This window comes from Leucopleurus acutus, assembly GCF_964270905.1.
Source record: "Leucopleurus acutus genome assembly, chromosome: 5".
NCBI lineage: Eukaryota > Metazoa > Chordata > Mammalia > Artiodactyla > Delphinidae > Leucopleurus > Leucopleurus acutus.
Window position 1 is genome coordinate 72,820,172 of NC_139147.1, and position 17,720 is coordinate 72,837,891.

Sequence of the window (17,720 nt, forward strand, 5' to 3'; positions counted from 1 at the left end):
TGGAGAAGAAACTAGAAGTGGATTGGAGCCTGATTGTGAAAGGTCTTGACTGCTTCCCTGATGAATGAGAAATATTCTTGAAAGTTTTGGAGCATCAAGTAGGTTTAATAGATTTTCCAGAAAAAGAATTGTGGCAGTATGTAACAGAAATGGAGAGAAATTGGAGAAAAGTAAATTGATAAAGAAGTTATGGCAATAATTTGGGTAAAAGGAAGAAATTCCAAAGACACTTAAGAATTGGTAAATTTCTAAATATTAAAAAAAATCTTAATATTAATGGGGAAAAAGTCCCATAAAGTCATAACTAAGAACAACTACTGTATAATAAACCTGACCAGGAAAAAAAATCAGATTATATAACATATAGCAAAGATGAGTTGTACTCCACTGATCTAATATGGTTTGGGACAAGAACTATGCTGCTTTAATTAAACAGTGTTTTATTATCTGCAGGGAAATCCCCCCAAATTACTTTTATTTAAAATTTTACTTTGTTATTTTGAGTTTTTAACTTTGCTATATCAACACTGTCCAAAAGAAGTTTCTGTGATGATGGAAGTGTAAAATAATCTGCCTTTTCCAATACAGGAGTTACTTACCCACACATGGTTACTAAGTGCTTGAAATGTGACTACTGAGACAGAGAAACTATATTTTAAATATTATTGAATTTTGATCAATATAAATTAAATACCAACACATGGCCAGTGGCTTACTATTTTGGAAGATGCAGCTCTAGATGAATCATTAAGTCTAACTCCATCCCTCCAAACCACACGTACATATTCTCTTTTTTCTCTCCTCCTTTTAAGTATTAATATCAATTAATACTTAAAACTGAGTATAATACATCATACTTAATGGTAAAAGACTGAAAGCTTTCTCCCAAGGATCAGGAACAAAACAAGAATGTTTGCTCTGCAACTTCTATAAAACATTTTAAGGGAGGTTCTAGCCATGGCAATTAGGCAAGAAAAATAAATAAAAGGCATCTTCATTGGAAAGGAAGAAGTAAAACTATCTCTGTAGATGACATGATCTTATATAGAAAATCCAAAGGAATCTACATGAAAAAACCATAAATGAGTTCAGTAACATTGCAGGTAGAAGATCAATACCCCCAAATCCATTATATTCCCATGTTAGCAATGAAAAATCCATAAATGAAATTAAGAAAACAATTTCATTTATAATAGCATTAAAAGAATAAAAATACACAGGAATAAATTTAACAAAAGAAGTGGAAGACATGTACACTGAAAATTATAAAACATTGGTAACAAAATTAAAGATGTAAGTGAATGGAAAGACAGTCTGTGTTCATGGACTGAGAGACATAATGTTGATAAAATGACAATAATCCCCAGATACTTGTGTGCCAATGTTTACCACAGCATTATTCACAACAGGCAAAAGGTGGAAACAACCCAAGAGTCCATCAAGAGAAGGATGAATAAACAAAACGTGGTGTGTTTGTGTGTGTGTGTGTATATATATAAAATGAAAAATAATTCAGCCATAAAAAGGAATGACATTCTGACACATGCTACAACACAGATGAACCTTGAAAACATTATGCTAAGTGAAAGCAGCCAGATACAAAAGGCCACATATTGTATGATTCTATTTATATGAACAGTCCAGAAAAGACAAAGCCATAGTGACAGAAAATAGATTAGTGGTTGCCAGGGGCTGAGGTAAGGGCAGAATGGGGAGTGATTGCTAACAGGTACAGGGTTTCCTTACAAGGTGATGAAAATGTTCTGGAATTTGAAAGTGGTGGTGACGGCACAACATTGTGAATAGACTAAAACCACTGAATCGTATACCTTAAAAAGGTAGATTTTGTGTTACGTGTCTCAACGTAAAATTTTTTAAGGTGAAAAAGTTGAAAAAGGTGAGATATAACATAAATTCAAGTTGAAACAATGAGTTAATACATTTTAAACATTATGCTAACAAAAGATCAAAAAGTTTATTAACACACCATGCTAGTGACAGTATGGGGTAAAAACAGTAGTAATTTTTGTTGAAGTATAAACGGATATAACTCTGTGAAGTACAATTTGGCAATAATGATCAAATCTAAAAATTGACACACCCTTTGAGCAATCTATCAATATATAAATATACTCTGATTATATAATTGCATATAAACACAAAAATATCTATACAAAAATTATCAGTGGGGCATTGATTTTTATATGGTAAAAGTTTGAAAACAACACATATATGCTTGTACATGCACAGAATGTTTACAGAAGGATATATATATTATATATACATATAAATTACTTAATTTTAGAAAGCATGGTGACAACAATCAGGAAAAAATGTGTTATAAAGCAATAGTTGCAAGTCTTCTTATTTTTATTCATCAATACATAGCTGGTATTAAACGATCAGGACTTAACAAAGGAATAACAAATAAGTTTAAAAACCATTCTGGAATATATTTTAAATTTCAGGATTAAATTAAAAACCTACAAAGAATAGTTATTAAACATTTTACACAGTGTTCTTCAAGTATGATAAAGTACCACACTCTGAAAAATCTTGCTTAAAGAATTGGAATTTATCTCATATCCTTATGTACAGAAAAGGTTTAATAAAGCACGCCCAAGGGTGTTATCACTAGAAGGCTCTTAGCAGGTATTTGAGAAATTGATTTTGGGTGTGTTCCCACCATTCCCTAAATGAAAGGGTTGCTTACTGTGGCTAGACTTTGCAAAGACAATGCATTTTATGCTGAACGCCTGTTTTCCTTCTGGGAGCTTGGAAATTTGGTATGCGCTGGACAAAGGGTGCCTATGTGATCATCACCAATAAATAACTTTGTGCTGTGTCCATAATGGGCTTCCCTGGGCAGAAAAACTGCATATGTGTTGCTACATTTTCACTGCTAGGTGAAAAGAGTGCTCTGTGGACCCCTCTGGGGAGGAAGAAAGTAGAAGGAAATCTAAACATGGACTCTTCTAGGCATACAGCCTTATAATCCGACTGTAGATCCTGACTTATCACATAGCTGTAATAAATCTTAGCCATAAGTACAACATGCTGAGTCTTGTGAATCCTTCTAGCAAATTTCTCACCGTGGATAGTGAATGGTTTTCAAGACTCCCAACATACCCTGCTTTAGCAGGAAAAGTATTTTTTGAATAATATGTCATACAAACTTAAAATTAATACAACTTTTACTCTAAGTTTGCTGCTTGTATGCTAATCCTGCTTTTAATTTGTTGACATTTCCCCTAAAATGCATGTGTATTTATTTTCTTTGTTGATATCATTTTCTCATTAGTTCTTACATATTAACCTTTCAGTTGAAAGGGTTTTAAAATAAAAATAATTAATCACTGATTCTGTCCTTAAGCAAAACATAAGTCAACAAAAAGAACAAGTGAGGGAGAAAGAAATGTGAAGAAGAAAATATTGACAAAAGTACAAACAAAATTCTGCTTAAGTATTCTTTATCCATGTGAAAGGTGACACTGACTGAAAAGAGTATTTTTGGTTTGTATTATTATTTGAAGTTTTCAAAAATTCCCCCAAATTTGATATACCCATATAAACAGAAGATAAAGCCAAATATAATGTTTTAAAGTATAGACTGAAATCAACTATAGTTAAAAAATGGGAGAAAAAGATTTTTACAATCTATTAAATTATGCACCATTTGCTGTTTTTAAAATGTGCGAGCACAACTTCTACTTAAACATCTCTGAAGATATTTTAGTTGGGGTGAAAAATGTTAGATTCTGCTGTTCTGGCTATTTATCTTTAGGAGAAAGAAGGCTTTTTAACAAAAGAAGTTTAGAGAGAAGCACTAATCAATTTAAAGTTATAAAGTTATAACTAATTATTTTAATATGTGAACACCTATAAACCTGGTCACTAAAAATCTAGTCACTCAATTAGACTTCAAAAATGACTCTTCGAATATATGGCATTGTGTAAATGACCATTGGTCAGATAGCGAAAGTTATTCATTTTAATTTAAAAATAAAATTTCTTATTTCAGCATTTCTGCTTTGCAAGAGTATAGAAAAAGAACAACCAAAAAAGGATGGTACTGCTTCATTTACTTTAACAATTACAGCTTAGTAACAGAACACTGTAAGTACAATGTATTAGAGAAAATAATGCCGTGAGTTTTGTATATCAAAACCTACAAAAGGGAAAACAGAATTATTTAAATATGGCAATGAATGGAACTTACATAAGTTGATGTTTCCAAGCTATCTGTGTTGACCAGTACTGGAGGAGGATTTGCCTTAGAGAAAGAATTGTAAATGTATTAGGCTTAACAGGAAAATTGACACATTACATAATAATGTTCACAAATGTTAGAAGCATATAAAAGATTTCCTATTTCTTTAAGTATAATTTTATATGAACTTTTCATACGTTAAACTATGTATCCAGTTTCTAGCACCAATGGAAAGATTTAGGTATAGGCAGTTGTTATATTTGCTTTTGAGAAATAAGTTCTTATTTCTGCTAAAACAGACACAATTTTCTTAAGATTTGCAAAGAAGTTCACCAGCCTTCTCAAAGAATCCACAAATATTCTCTAGCGTAACAAACAACTCTTCCCAAATTGGTTAGAAATCATTTGCTTTTCTAGTCTCAAGGATCCCATGAAGATTCCAATCATTTTATCACCCAGAAAAAAAATTCTGTCCCACACTGAACTGTGTTTAAATACTGGAATTAAAAAAAAAAAGCCATACAAAGAAATCAATCGCAAACTTTTAGAATACTGGAAACACACTCAACGTAAAAGCCCTCAATTGTTATCAACTGCAATTACTGCTTTCCATGTGTTATTCTAGACCACTCACAGAATAACTAGTGGTCAAAAAACCCACAAAAAAACAAAAACAAAAAAGCCAAGTAGAATAATAACATAGGTCTAATTAAGTTTGGAATGAAAAAAGCTTGGCTTTCTGCTTAAGTTGAAAAGTGTTTATTATGTAGGTGCAATAAAATTTAAAGAATAAAATGCAATTAATACCAAATGAAAAACAGACCAGAATATACTAGAAAACTGATGTGATTCCTCTTAAAATTATCTTTCTTCTGCATATTTAAGAGTATAAAATTACCAAGTCAAATGACATCTTCAGAGAATCAAAAAGATGACTATCCTTTAAATAAATTTTAAGAGATGTGTTTAAATATTAACAGTTCTTCTACTCTAATTAAAGAATTACACAAAAAGGTTGTATGAAAGAAACGTAATACACAAAATAACCGTTTTCTTCCAAGTGTATGGGCTTTTCTAAAAGGTGAATGAATATTCAGAGTTCAAATGTTTTACATTATTTTCAGCAAAGTACTAGATCTGGATGATCATACGATAAAATGCTTAAAGACAACACCACTACATGCTTAAACAATTGTACAGTATGCGTCTCAGCTACATAAAGCAGCAAGTTAAAAATGAGTAGGGACAAGGATTTACTGTACAGCACAGGGAACTATATTCAATATCTTGTAATAACCTATAATGGAAAATAATCTGAAAAAATGTATATAACTGAATCACTTCGCTGTACACCTGAAACAATAAAAAGTACCCTGAAAAAAACAAACAAACAAAATGAGTAGGGAATACTTTATTAAATATAAACATGATACTAACTACTTTATGTGTAGTCCTACCTTTGACTATAATAGTCTGTTTTCGAATGATTCAGTGAAAAGCAAACCTAATAGGTAAAAATACTATTTGTGAGAATGATATTTAAGCAAAGCAAGTCAATTAACAGACATTTGAGATTTTATGAACATTTGAAATTATTCATTTCCCAATGACTACTGAGACTTCTCAAATTGATATTTTAATTCATTAAAAAATTAATGGTACTTCACCTTTTTTTGCTTACGAAATTACAGAGGAGGACAAGAAAGAACAAGGCTATTTAAAGTTATAAAAGAAGTTACATTCTTCAAAAATTATGGCAAGAAAACCATTTGGTTCTCTCTGCTCATTTATTACCAAAAATATAGTGGAAAAAGTTGTTTATTACCAAAATCTAACTTATACAAAAATTATCACAACACTAGCTGTTCATGATCACCAACTCATCATCACTGTAGATAATTTATCTTTTGATTCTAGTCATATAAAAAGTCTGATATTGAAATACATACAAACCAAACTATATGAAGGGTTAAATTTACTTCAAAATAAAATAATGACAATGAGAGATCAGGAGAAGGAGGGGCTATGGATCATATAAGAGTACATGAACTGAGGACTGTTGTAGTTGGGTGATGAGTATACATGGGAGTTCACTGTACTACTCCCTTTATGTCTGAGCATTTTTGATGTTTTTCATAATATACAGCAAAACAATTATATTGAGTCAAGTACTCAGTTTGTAAGAGGTTAATAACTAATATAGTTGTAAAATATTATAGGTTAGAGTTGCTATTAAGATATTAGCATTCCCATCATAAAATTAATTTCAATTTTAAAGTTCAGTTCTGAATAAAGAATAATACAGACTAGTAAAAATAATTTGTAATTCTGACTTAATGAATATGATTAGATAATTAATATATGCATAATGTTTATTTGTAGATGTATCTTAGAATTAATATGAGTGAATGATCACACCTGAAGGGAAAGTGTGGGAATAAAGGACTTGAAACTGAACAAAACCTGGGAATGTTCACAATGAGGATTAAGCAAGAATTTCATTCAAAACTAATGTCAAGATAAGACAACCTAGCAATTTGAAAAGACATATCACAAAATATAGTCTAAAATAAGAGCCTACGTAAATGACGCTCAAGAGGCATGATTTGACGGCCTCAAGTTTTAGCCGCCTAAAATAATGATAAAAATATTTAAGACTGTGTTAGCAGGTAGAGAATTAAAACATTACCTTAAAATTTACCCTTACTAACTTGAGATTTTCTAAATTCTTATATTACAGAATACAGAAATGGTATCTGACAAAGTAGTACTCCATTCCTCTCAAATTTGGAAGTGGTGGGAATGAGGTAGCACAATGGGCTTGGAGGGTATGATATACAACTCAGAAAGACATAATAACCTAGCGCCAAAGCCAGAACAGGTACTTCTGAAGCAAGAGATAGAGAAAGATTTGGCCATGGAATTTGCTACTTTCAGATAGCTAAAGTAGAGAGCACTAAAAAAACAGTAGCAAATCTGGATAGTTTAAGACCTCAGGATCTGTATCTAGGACAGGGGATAGCAGAATAGGTAACAGGGAATTATCAGCTTTGCTTAGGGAGGAAATCAAACAACAGCATAATCTATGTGAAAGTTAGATTATTCAAATAATCTATGTGAAAGTTATTTCAAATGAAGGAAAAAAAAACCCTTCCCTGCACCTCACCTTTAAGTGACACTTATCAAAAGATATGGTTCTAGATCTCTCTCTACCCTCACTCTACCATTCAACGACTTTGAATATACAGATAAATCACAAGTATTATTGAAACTTATTTTTTTACACCTGTAAAGCGATATACCTTTACTCAAGAGGACTGTGTGAGGACCTAGTGAAGTAATATAAAAAAAAAATGTGTTGTAAACCACAGAAACCTATTGCTAATCCATTATTATTTACTAATAATATATACCATTGTGTATGTTTCAACTTAGACAATAATGAAGTCCTATATTCACTTAGAAATGGGGGGTGATTAGTAAGGGGGCAGGGATATACCAGAAAGAGAAACTTAACAAACCCCTAAAGAATATGACCCATGAATTAATAACAAGACTTAAGAAACATAATTTTGCTCATCCAACTTTTACTATTTTATTTCATTATTAAAGGGCCTCATAGGGTCTACTGCTGTTAACACACTGCAGCATCCTTACACAATTTCAGAGCTTAATATTACAGCTTAAAAATTCTGTGTTAAAATAATTCTAAGATCCAGTTATTTAAAAACAGGCCAAAATTAGGAGTTTAGAAAATGCTTTTATGCTGTATACTATATTTCTCCTTCTTAGCATGTATCAAAGTTTCATTGTATTATTGGCTTAGTGTCTCTTTCTCCCCTACTAAATTATAAACAAATGTTTTTCAAACACAGAACTCCCAAACCCCAGAGAATACATCTTGGATTCTAATTTGAGACACACTGCATTAAAAGTTAAGTGCTGTCACTTCAGTGATCACTGTAAGTTAAAGTGATTGTAAAAACAAATAGGGTGAATTCTGGGAAGATGGCAACACAAGAAGTCCCACGATTTTGTCTCTCCACCTAGATAACAACTGCACTGGCAAAAACGCAACTGCCAGTGTGATGTAACTATTTTGGAATTCTAGTCTATTGAAGGCTTACAACTCCCAGGGGAAGTATTAGATGGCAAACTGTGGTTAATCCAGTAAATTTCAGTTCTTAGCACAGTAGCAGCTACCCAACTCCCACCCCTCTTAAGTGTTCCTAGAGCAGCTGGCACAAACCGGGGTGGAGTGGGGATGGGGGTGGGCAGCAAAAAACACCCTGTTCTCCAAACATAGGGAATCTGTGCTCTTACTGCTGTTTCTGATCATGAAGGTGCAAAGAGGCAGTGGCCATTGTTGCTGAACCTCCTCCAATTGATATAAATCTCTCCCTCTCTGACTGAAGTGACTCCCAGGAGATTTAAAGGGCAAGTGTCTCCTCCCACCATTTCATTTTCCTCTTTTTCCCCTTCTGAAAAGGGGAAAAGCCAGACACTGAAGATTAGAATATTCAAAAGCAACCACATATATGAGGGAAATTAGAAAATCACTGCGTATGCCTGGGGAAGGTACAGGCATAGAAAAAATCTGCGAAGATCTGAAAGTTATACCATAGGCTGATTTTTAGCACAGAGATAGCCTACAGAAATCAAAAAAACAAAACACCCAGCAAACCCTAGGAAAGGGGAGAATCAGGTTTCCAGAGAAATCATAAGATTCAAACGTCCAATTTTCAACAACAAAAAAAATCACAAGGCATGCAAAGAAACAGGAACATATGGTCCATTCAAAGGAGAGAGAGAGAAGAAAAAAGAAACTGTCTCTGAAAAAGAGCTGGCGGCATACCTATTAGACAAAGGATTTAAAAGAACCACCTTAAAGGTATCCAAAGAACTAAAAGACAAGGTAGACAAAGTCAAGAAAATGATGTATGAACAAAATGGAGATAAGAGATAGAAAACCTAAAGAGAAACCAAAAGGAAATTCTGAAGCTGAAAAGTACAATAACTGAAATGAAAAATTCACTAGAGCAGACTGGAACACGCAGAAGAATCAGAAAACTTGAAGATAGGACAACGTAAATTATTAAGTCTGAAAACAGAGAGACTGAAGAAAAGTGACCAGAGTCTAAGAGACTTGTGGGCCATCATTAAGTGGACCAACACACACATTGTGGGAGTCCAAGAAAAAGAAGAGAGAGATCAAGGGGCAGAGAAAATATCTGAAGAAATAATGGCTAAAATTTTCCCAAATTTGATGAAAGACATGAATATAAACATCCAAGAAGCTCAACAAACTCAAGGTAGGATTAACTCAAAGAGATTCACACTCAGACACATTATAATCAAACTCCTGAAAAGACAATGACAGGGAGAATTTTGAAAGCAGCATAAAAAAGTGACTCAATATACAAGGGATTCTCAATAATATTAATAGATTTTTCATCAGAATTCTGGAGGTCAGGAAGCAGTGGGTTGGTATATTCAAAGTGCTAACAGAAAAACACTGCCAACCAAGAACCTTGTATCTGGCAAAACTATCCTTCAAATATGAGAGAGAAATTAAGACATTCTCAGATAAACAAAAGCTGAAGGAGACCATTACCAATAGACTGGCCCTGAAAGAAATGCTAAAGGGAATCCTGCAGGTTGAAATGAAAGGACACAGGACAGCAACTTGAGGTGTTTGGAGAAATAAAGACCTTGGTAAGGATAAATACAAAAAAACTCTTATTATTTTAATAGCGTTTTGTAACATCACTTTTTGTTACCTACATGATTTAAGAGACTAATATTTTTTAAATTATATTTTAAAAATTAGTCTAAAAGCTACTTATTAGTACCGAAGTGAAGTCAACATTAGTAACTAAAATCAATTACTAGTCCAGAAGCTAGTATCATAGTAACTTTGCTTTGAGATTCTACATTTGTTTTCTACATAATTTAAAAGATGAATGCATTTAAAAATTGTTGTTTTTGTACATACAATGTATAAAGTTGTAATTCTGTGATATCAACAACTGAAACAGGTGAGGATGGAACTGTTAAAAGGAGCAGAGTTTTTTTATATTATTGAAGTTAAGCTGGTTTAAATTCAAATTAGAGTGTTGTAACTTTGGGATGTTAAATGTAATCCCCATGGTAACCACAGAGGAAATAGCTAAAGAATACACACAAAAGGAAATGGGAAAGGAATTTAAACATTTCACTACCAAAAAATCAACCAAACAAAAAATAAGACACTAATGCAGGAAATAAGGTACAAAAAACCTATAAATGAATACAGAAAACAAATAGCAAAATGACAGAAGTCTCTCCTTATCAGTAATTACTTTAAATGTAAATTGATTAAACTCTCCAATTAACAAAAACAAAAACAGCAGAATGGATAAAAACACATAACCCAACTCTATGTTGTCTGCAAGAGACTCGGTTGAGATCCAAAGACACAAACAGACTGAAAGTGAAAAGGTGGAAAAAGATATTCCATGAAAATAGTAACCAAAAGATAGTAGGAGTGACTATACTAACATTAGACAAAATAGAAGTTAAATTTTAAAAAGTTACAAGAGACAAAGGACATTATATATTAATATAAGGTTCAAAACAGCAAGAAGATGTAACAATTACTAACATTTATGTACCTAATGACAGACCATCAGAATCTATGAAACAAAAAAATGACAGAATTAAAGAGAGTAGACAGTTCTACAATAATAGTTGGAGATTTCAATGCCCACTCAAAATAATGTGTAAAATAACCAGACAAAAGATAAGTATGGAAAAAGACGACTTAAACGACACAATAAAGCATCCTGACCTAACAGACATATTTAGAACATTCTGTCCAACAACAGGATACATTCTTCTCAAGTGCACTTGGGTCATTTTCCAGAATATACCATATATTACGCCACAAATTAAGTCTCAGTAGATTTAGAAAGTCATCATACAAAGTATCTTTTATGGCCAAATGGATGAAGATAGTAAGCAATAATAGAAGCAAACTAGAAAATTCACCAAGCTGTGGAAATTAAACAACATACTCTTAACCACTGAATCAAAGAAGTAGAAAAGCAAACTGGAAAAGACTTAAAGAGATGAATGAAAATGCAAATACAACATACCAAAGCTTATGAGACAGCAAAAGCAGTGATAAGGGGGAAGTTTACAACTACATGTTTATCTTAAAAAACAAGAAAGACCTCAAGTCAACAAACCGAACTTTACAAATCAAGGAACTAGAAAAAAAACAAACTAAACCCAAAGTTAGTACAAGGAAGGAAATAATAAAAATTACAGCAGAGATAAGTACAATAGAGAACAGAAAAATAATAGAGAAAAAAGACCAACAGTTGTTTTTTTGAAAAGATCAACAAACTGACAAACTTTTAGTTAGATGGACTAAGGAAAAAAGAGAGAAGACTAAATTACTAAAATCAGAAATGAAAGTGGAAACATTATTACTAATTCTACAGAAATAAAAAGGACTATAAGAGTGTTATGAGCAAATGTAAGCCAACAAATTGGATAACCTACACAAAATGGACAAACTCCTACCAAGGCTGAATCATGAAGAGAAAATTTAAATAGACTTTATAATTAATAAGGAGATTGAATCAGTAATCAAAAATCTCCTGACAAATAAAAGCCCTTGAAATCTGATTGCTTTCCTGGTGAATTCTACCAAACATCTGAAGAACTAACATCAATTTTTCTCAAACTGCCCAAAAATTGAAGAGGAAGGTACATTCCCTAACTCATCCTATGAGCCAGCATTACCCTGATACTAAGGTCAGAGGCAAGGACACTATAAGAAAACTGCAGACAAATATCCCTTATGAATATTGATCCAAAATTCTCAACAAAATCTGAATTCAGCAACATATTAAGAAGATTATATACCATGACCAAGTGGGATTTTTTCCTGGAATGCAAGGATGATTCAACATATGAAAACTGATCAATGTAATACACCACATCAACAGAATGAAGGAAAAAAACAACACGATCATCTCAATCAATGCAGGAAGTATCTGACAGTATGCAACATTCTTTCATGATAAAAACGTTTAACAAACTAAGAATATAAGGAAACCACCACAGCATAATAAAGGTCGTATATGAAAAACCTACAGCAAACATCATACTTTCATGGTGAAAGACTGAAAGCTTTCCCTCTAAGATCAGGAACAAGTCAAGCTGGCCCACTTTCACCACTTCTATCCAACACAGTATTAAAAATCAGTCAATTAGACAAATAAGAAAAATAAATGACATTCAAATGAGAAAGAAGGAAAATTATGTCTTCAGATAATATGATTATACATGTAGAAAACCCTAAAGAAACCACACAAAAACCTGTTCGAACTAATAAACTTAGCAAACTAGCGGGATATGGTCTACACACAAAAATCAGTTGCATTCCTATACACAATCTGGAAAGAAAATTACAAAAACAATTCCATTTATAACAGCATCAAAAAGAATAAAATAATTTGGAATGAACTTAGCCAATGAGGTGAAAGATTTGTGCAATGAAAACTATAACGTTGCTGAAAGAAATTAAAGACAACAGAAATAAATGGAAACATATTCCCTGTTCATGACATCTTAATACTGTTAAGATGTCAATATTACCCAAAGCAATTTACAGATTTCATCCAATCCCAATCAAAATTCCAATGTTTTCTGCAGAAATAGAAAAATCCAACCTAGAATTCATATGGAATCTCAAGGGATCTGAATAGACAAAATAATTCTGAAAAGGACAAAGCTGGAGGACTCATACTTTCTCATTTCAAAACTTACTACAAAGCTACAGTACTCAAAAGTTTGGTACTGGCATAAAGACAGACATATACCGATGGAATTGAATAGACTGCAGAAATAAACCCTCACATATATAGTCAAATTGTTTTCAACAAGGGTGCTAAGACCATTCAATGGGGACAAGATAGTCTTTTTAACAAATGGTGCTGGGAAAACTGGATATCCAAATGCAAAAGACTGAATTTGGACCCTTACCTAACATCATATACAAAAATTAATTTAAAATGGACCCATGACCTAAATCAAAGACCTAAAAAACTATAAAACTATAAGAAGAAAACACAGGGTAAAAGCTTCAGGACACTACATTTGGTAGTGATTCAATGGATATAACACCAAATGCACGGGCAACAGAAGAAAATGTAGACAATTTGGACTTCCTAAAAATTAAAAGTTCTGTGCATTAAATGACACCATCCACAAATTAAAAAGGAAATCCACAGAATGGGAGAAAATATTTGCAAATCATATATCTGATAAGGAACTAATATCCAGAATATATAAAGAACTCCTAAAACTCTCAATTAAAAAAACTGCAATGCAATTCAAAAATGGGTAAAGGACTTCAATAGACATTTCTCCATAGAAGATATGCAAATGGCCAATAAACATATGAAAAGATGTTCAACATCACTAATCATTTGGGAGCTGCAAATCAAAACTACAATGAGATACCACCTCATACCCATCAGGCTGGCTACTATCATGAAAAGAGAATATAAGGAGTGTTGGTGAGGATGTGGAGAAATTGGAACCATTGTGTTCCACTGGTGGGAATATACAATGATATAACACTGTGGAAAATAGTATGATGGTTCCCCTAAAAATTAAAAATTAAGTTACAAAGTGATCTAGTTATTCCACTTTCAGGTATACACTCAAAAGAATTGAAAGCAGGGTCTTGAAGAGGTGTCTGTACACCTATGTTCACAGCAGCATTATTCACAAGAGCTAAAATGTGGAAGCAACTCAAGTTGTTCATTGACAGATGAATGGATAAGCAAAGTCTCATATATACATAAAATGGGATATTATTTAGCTTTCAAAAGAAGGGAAATTCTGATGCTACATATGCTACAACACAGTTAACCTTAAGGACATTATACTAAGTGAAATCAGCTAGCCACAAAAAGACAAATACTGTTATGATTTCACTTCCATGAGGTACTTGAGTCAAAACCATAGACACAGAAAGTAGAATGGTAGTTGCCAGGGCCTGGGGGGGGGGGGAGGAATGGGGAATTAAGTGTTTAATAGGTATAGTGTTTCAGTTTTGCAAGATGAAACAAGTTCTGCAGATGGATGATGGTGATGTTTGCACAACAATATCAATGTACTTAATACCACTGAACTGTAAACTTAAAAAGTTAAGGTGGTAAATTTTACATTATGTGTATTTGATCACAATTAAAAAAATGGAAAACAAATATATGACCTCAATCTAATTATTAAAATGCATCAAACACAAATTGCGGGATATTCTACAAAACGACTAGCCTGTTCCCTTGTAAAAGGTCACACACATGAAAGACAGATTGCGTAGCTACTTCAGATTAAAGTAGACTCATGAAAACTAACTGTGGTCTTGGATGGGCCAAAGTACCTTTTTGTTTTTCATATAAAAAACATTATTAGGACAACTGGCAAAACAGAATTACAGTGAGTAGTATTATATTAATGTTAATTTTCTGGTTTAGCTCACTGCACTATGGTAATATTTTTGTTCTTTGGAAAAATATTTAGTATTGTAAAGTATTAATATTTAGTGGTAAGAGGGGCATGAATAAAATTCCTTTTAACTGGTTTACAAAAAATAATATTATACTCAATTACAGAAGAACAGAAATGATAAAGCAGATGTGGCAGGTAAAAATATTAACAATTGGGAGATATGGGTCAAAGTATATGGAATTTCTTTGTACAATTCTTGCAACTTTCTGTAAGTCTGAAATGATTTGAAAATAATATAAAAACAAACAAACCAACATAAAACCAACAAAAAAACCCAAAACACAAATAGAACAGTGGCACTGCAGTCAGATATTAGTGTGTGGCTTAAAAAGGCTCATCAAGGCAATCCAAGATTACTTAAATAATTACTAAACTTAAATAAACTTACTAAATTACTAAACTTAATTACTTACTTAATTACTTACTTACTTACTTAATTACTTACTTACTTACTTAATTACTAAACTTAATTACTTAATTACTAAATTACTAAACTTAAAATTAAACTTAAATAATTACTTAAATAATTACCAAGATTACTTAAATAATCCAAGATTATTTAAGATTACTAGTAAAATGAAAATGGATCAAACCATGCTTTAGATTATACTAATGATCAAATCATTTAAGAGTCAACATTCAGATGTTCTGTGGAACCTGAATTATCCAGAAGCAACAGGATGTTCTATACTGGTTATACCTCTAACGTTAACTACTCTCATGTCATGTGGGAGTTATTTGTTAAGTTATGATTTGCATAAACAGAAAGTAGGCTCCTAGAGGACAAGAACAATGTTATATTCATCTTAGTATCTACATGATTGGAACAATAACAAATAATTGAACAAAAACCAATCCCTCCAAAGCACCTGTTTGCGTGTGAACAGAGACTTTCATACAAACACACAAAATTAGCTCTAAAGCATCTTCAACAACACTTTAATTACCCGATAGCTCCTCACAACTGGTAAAAAAGGAGGTCTAAAGAATCTGGTTTTAAAGCAGAGTATTTATTCTGGGTGTATATTTAATAGGCCAGTATCATAGAGATTATATGATTTTATCTCCAGCAGGAAGAGCTAGCATCTGTTATACAACTACTATGTGCTCAGTTTCTATGTGGAGAAACTGAGGCTATGAGAAACTGAGTAATGTCCCCACCATCACACAACCAGGCAAGGGTGAGGTCAGGAAGTGGTAGGGTCAGGTGTCACCATAAAGTCCAGGTTCTCTCTGCAACTTCAAAAAGTCATTCAATGTATCCTTTTCTGTACCACTCTGAGTAATAAGCATGATAATTCCTACTGCAGAGGGTTCTCATAAAATTTAAATGACATGATCAATATAAAAGTACTGTGAAAGTTTAAAGTTCTACAAATAATCAAAGACATATTAAAAAAAATTATCATCTACCTAGCTATCTGTCCTCAAACTCACTTTGAAGTAGTCAGGGAGGCGTCAGCCACCCTTTTGAATAGATGATGGGAGTAGAAACTCAGAGAGGTTAAGTAACTTGTTTGAGTCACAAAGTAGGACTAGAATCTAAATCTTGTATCTTCTGTTTCTATTTCTATTACATCCTGATGCATCTAAAATATAAAGTAGATCTTTAGAAGAAAAATATCTATTTAAAATGTTAAAATCAGGTTGTGTATTAGGTGTGGATTTCAAAATTCAATTGGGGACAAATATTTTAATCACTTTTATTAATTTTATAATGCACGTTATACTCAATTACTCAGGCACACACTTACTTATTCTGGAAAATGAGGCACACCCACAGCCTTCTCAAATAAACAACATCAATGGTTAAACTACTCTACTTTTGGACTTTTGTAAGTATATTTAAAACCTAAAATGAAGCTAGGTAGTATAAATAAGCCTCTTCTGTTCATTTGTTTTTTTAACTTGTTCCTTGGTTTACTGTCTCAAGGAAATATGAAACAACACTAATAACACAAATAGCCAAGATCATGTGCCAGCTGCACACACACACTCTTATTCTTTCAATCACTGTAAAACATTTCAAGTAAGTACTATCATCTTCAGTGTTACAGATGAGTAAAGAGAAGATCAGTGTTAAGTAAACTGCTCAGTTACACAGCCAGTTAAGTGTTAGGACTGGAATTCTAAACCAGATCAATCTGACTCTAAGTCCTTTATTTGTAACTACATGGCTATGCAATGTCTCAACAATTTCCAAGTGTAGTGTGATGCTAAGTTAGGGACACTGGAGTAAATAAGTCAGAGGACTCTGAACTGGAAGGACTGGTTCCCTATTGAATATAAGAACAGAAACTACTACAAAATTTCAAAGGATTCTAGAAAACTATTTTAACATCAAAAGACAAACTGAGGTGACAAGAGTAAAATAAACTTTCAAACGTCCTACTTCAAAAAATATTGTACTACTAAATCCTAGTTACTTGGAAAGGTGTTACATTATTACAATAACGCTTTGGCTGCTTATGTAGAATTATATTTATAAATTCAATTTCTTCTCTGCAATACAGAGGAAATATCCAGCTGGACTTATCTGTTCAATTCTTGGTAGTTTTACAATGATTTGACTTTTAATGATTTTCATAAAGGGTCAGAGATTATATAGAAGCAGTAACATAATAACATGGACTGAAGTTTTAGTGTAATACCTATAATTTCCCCTAGAATCCTATTTTGTATAATGTTCTTACTGATTTTCATTTTTAGGAGAGGGGAAGGGCACTGAGATGTGAACAATCACAGCTGATAACCCATTTTTTCCCACAATAGGACTTACTTTGACACTGTGTTTTCACAGCAAAAACACCATTTTTACTAGATTTTATGCTATAGATCAATAATAATAAAAATACCTAAAGATGCATTTATTTACACTTTAAATGAGGTTGAGATCTTTCACACCAAAGATCACTATTATTATACGTAATAATACTAT

The 17,720-nt window shown here is 32.4% G+C and overlaps 1 protein-coding gene across 11 annotated transcripts in view; it reads right to left on the bottom strand.

The window, feature by feature from the left end:
• DLG1 (discs large MAGUK scaffold protein 1) overlaps positions 1 to 17,720 on the bottom strand; it is a 287,859-nt gene that overhangs the window by 134,377 nt on the left and 135,762 nt on the right. For 10 of the 11 annotated variants that reach the window (XM_082839777.1, XM_082839778.1, XM_082839775.1 and 7 more), the window contains one exon: positions 4,220 to 4,273. The exons of the other annotated variant lie outside the window; for it this stretch is intronic. In XM_082839777.1, coding sequence (XP_082695903.1) covers positions 4,220 to 4,273 — 54 coding nt within the window. The remainder of the gene's footprint in view (positions 1 to 4,219; positions 4,274 to 17,720) is intronic. 11 annotated transcript variants of the gene reach the window in all.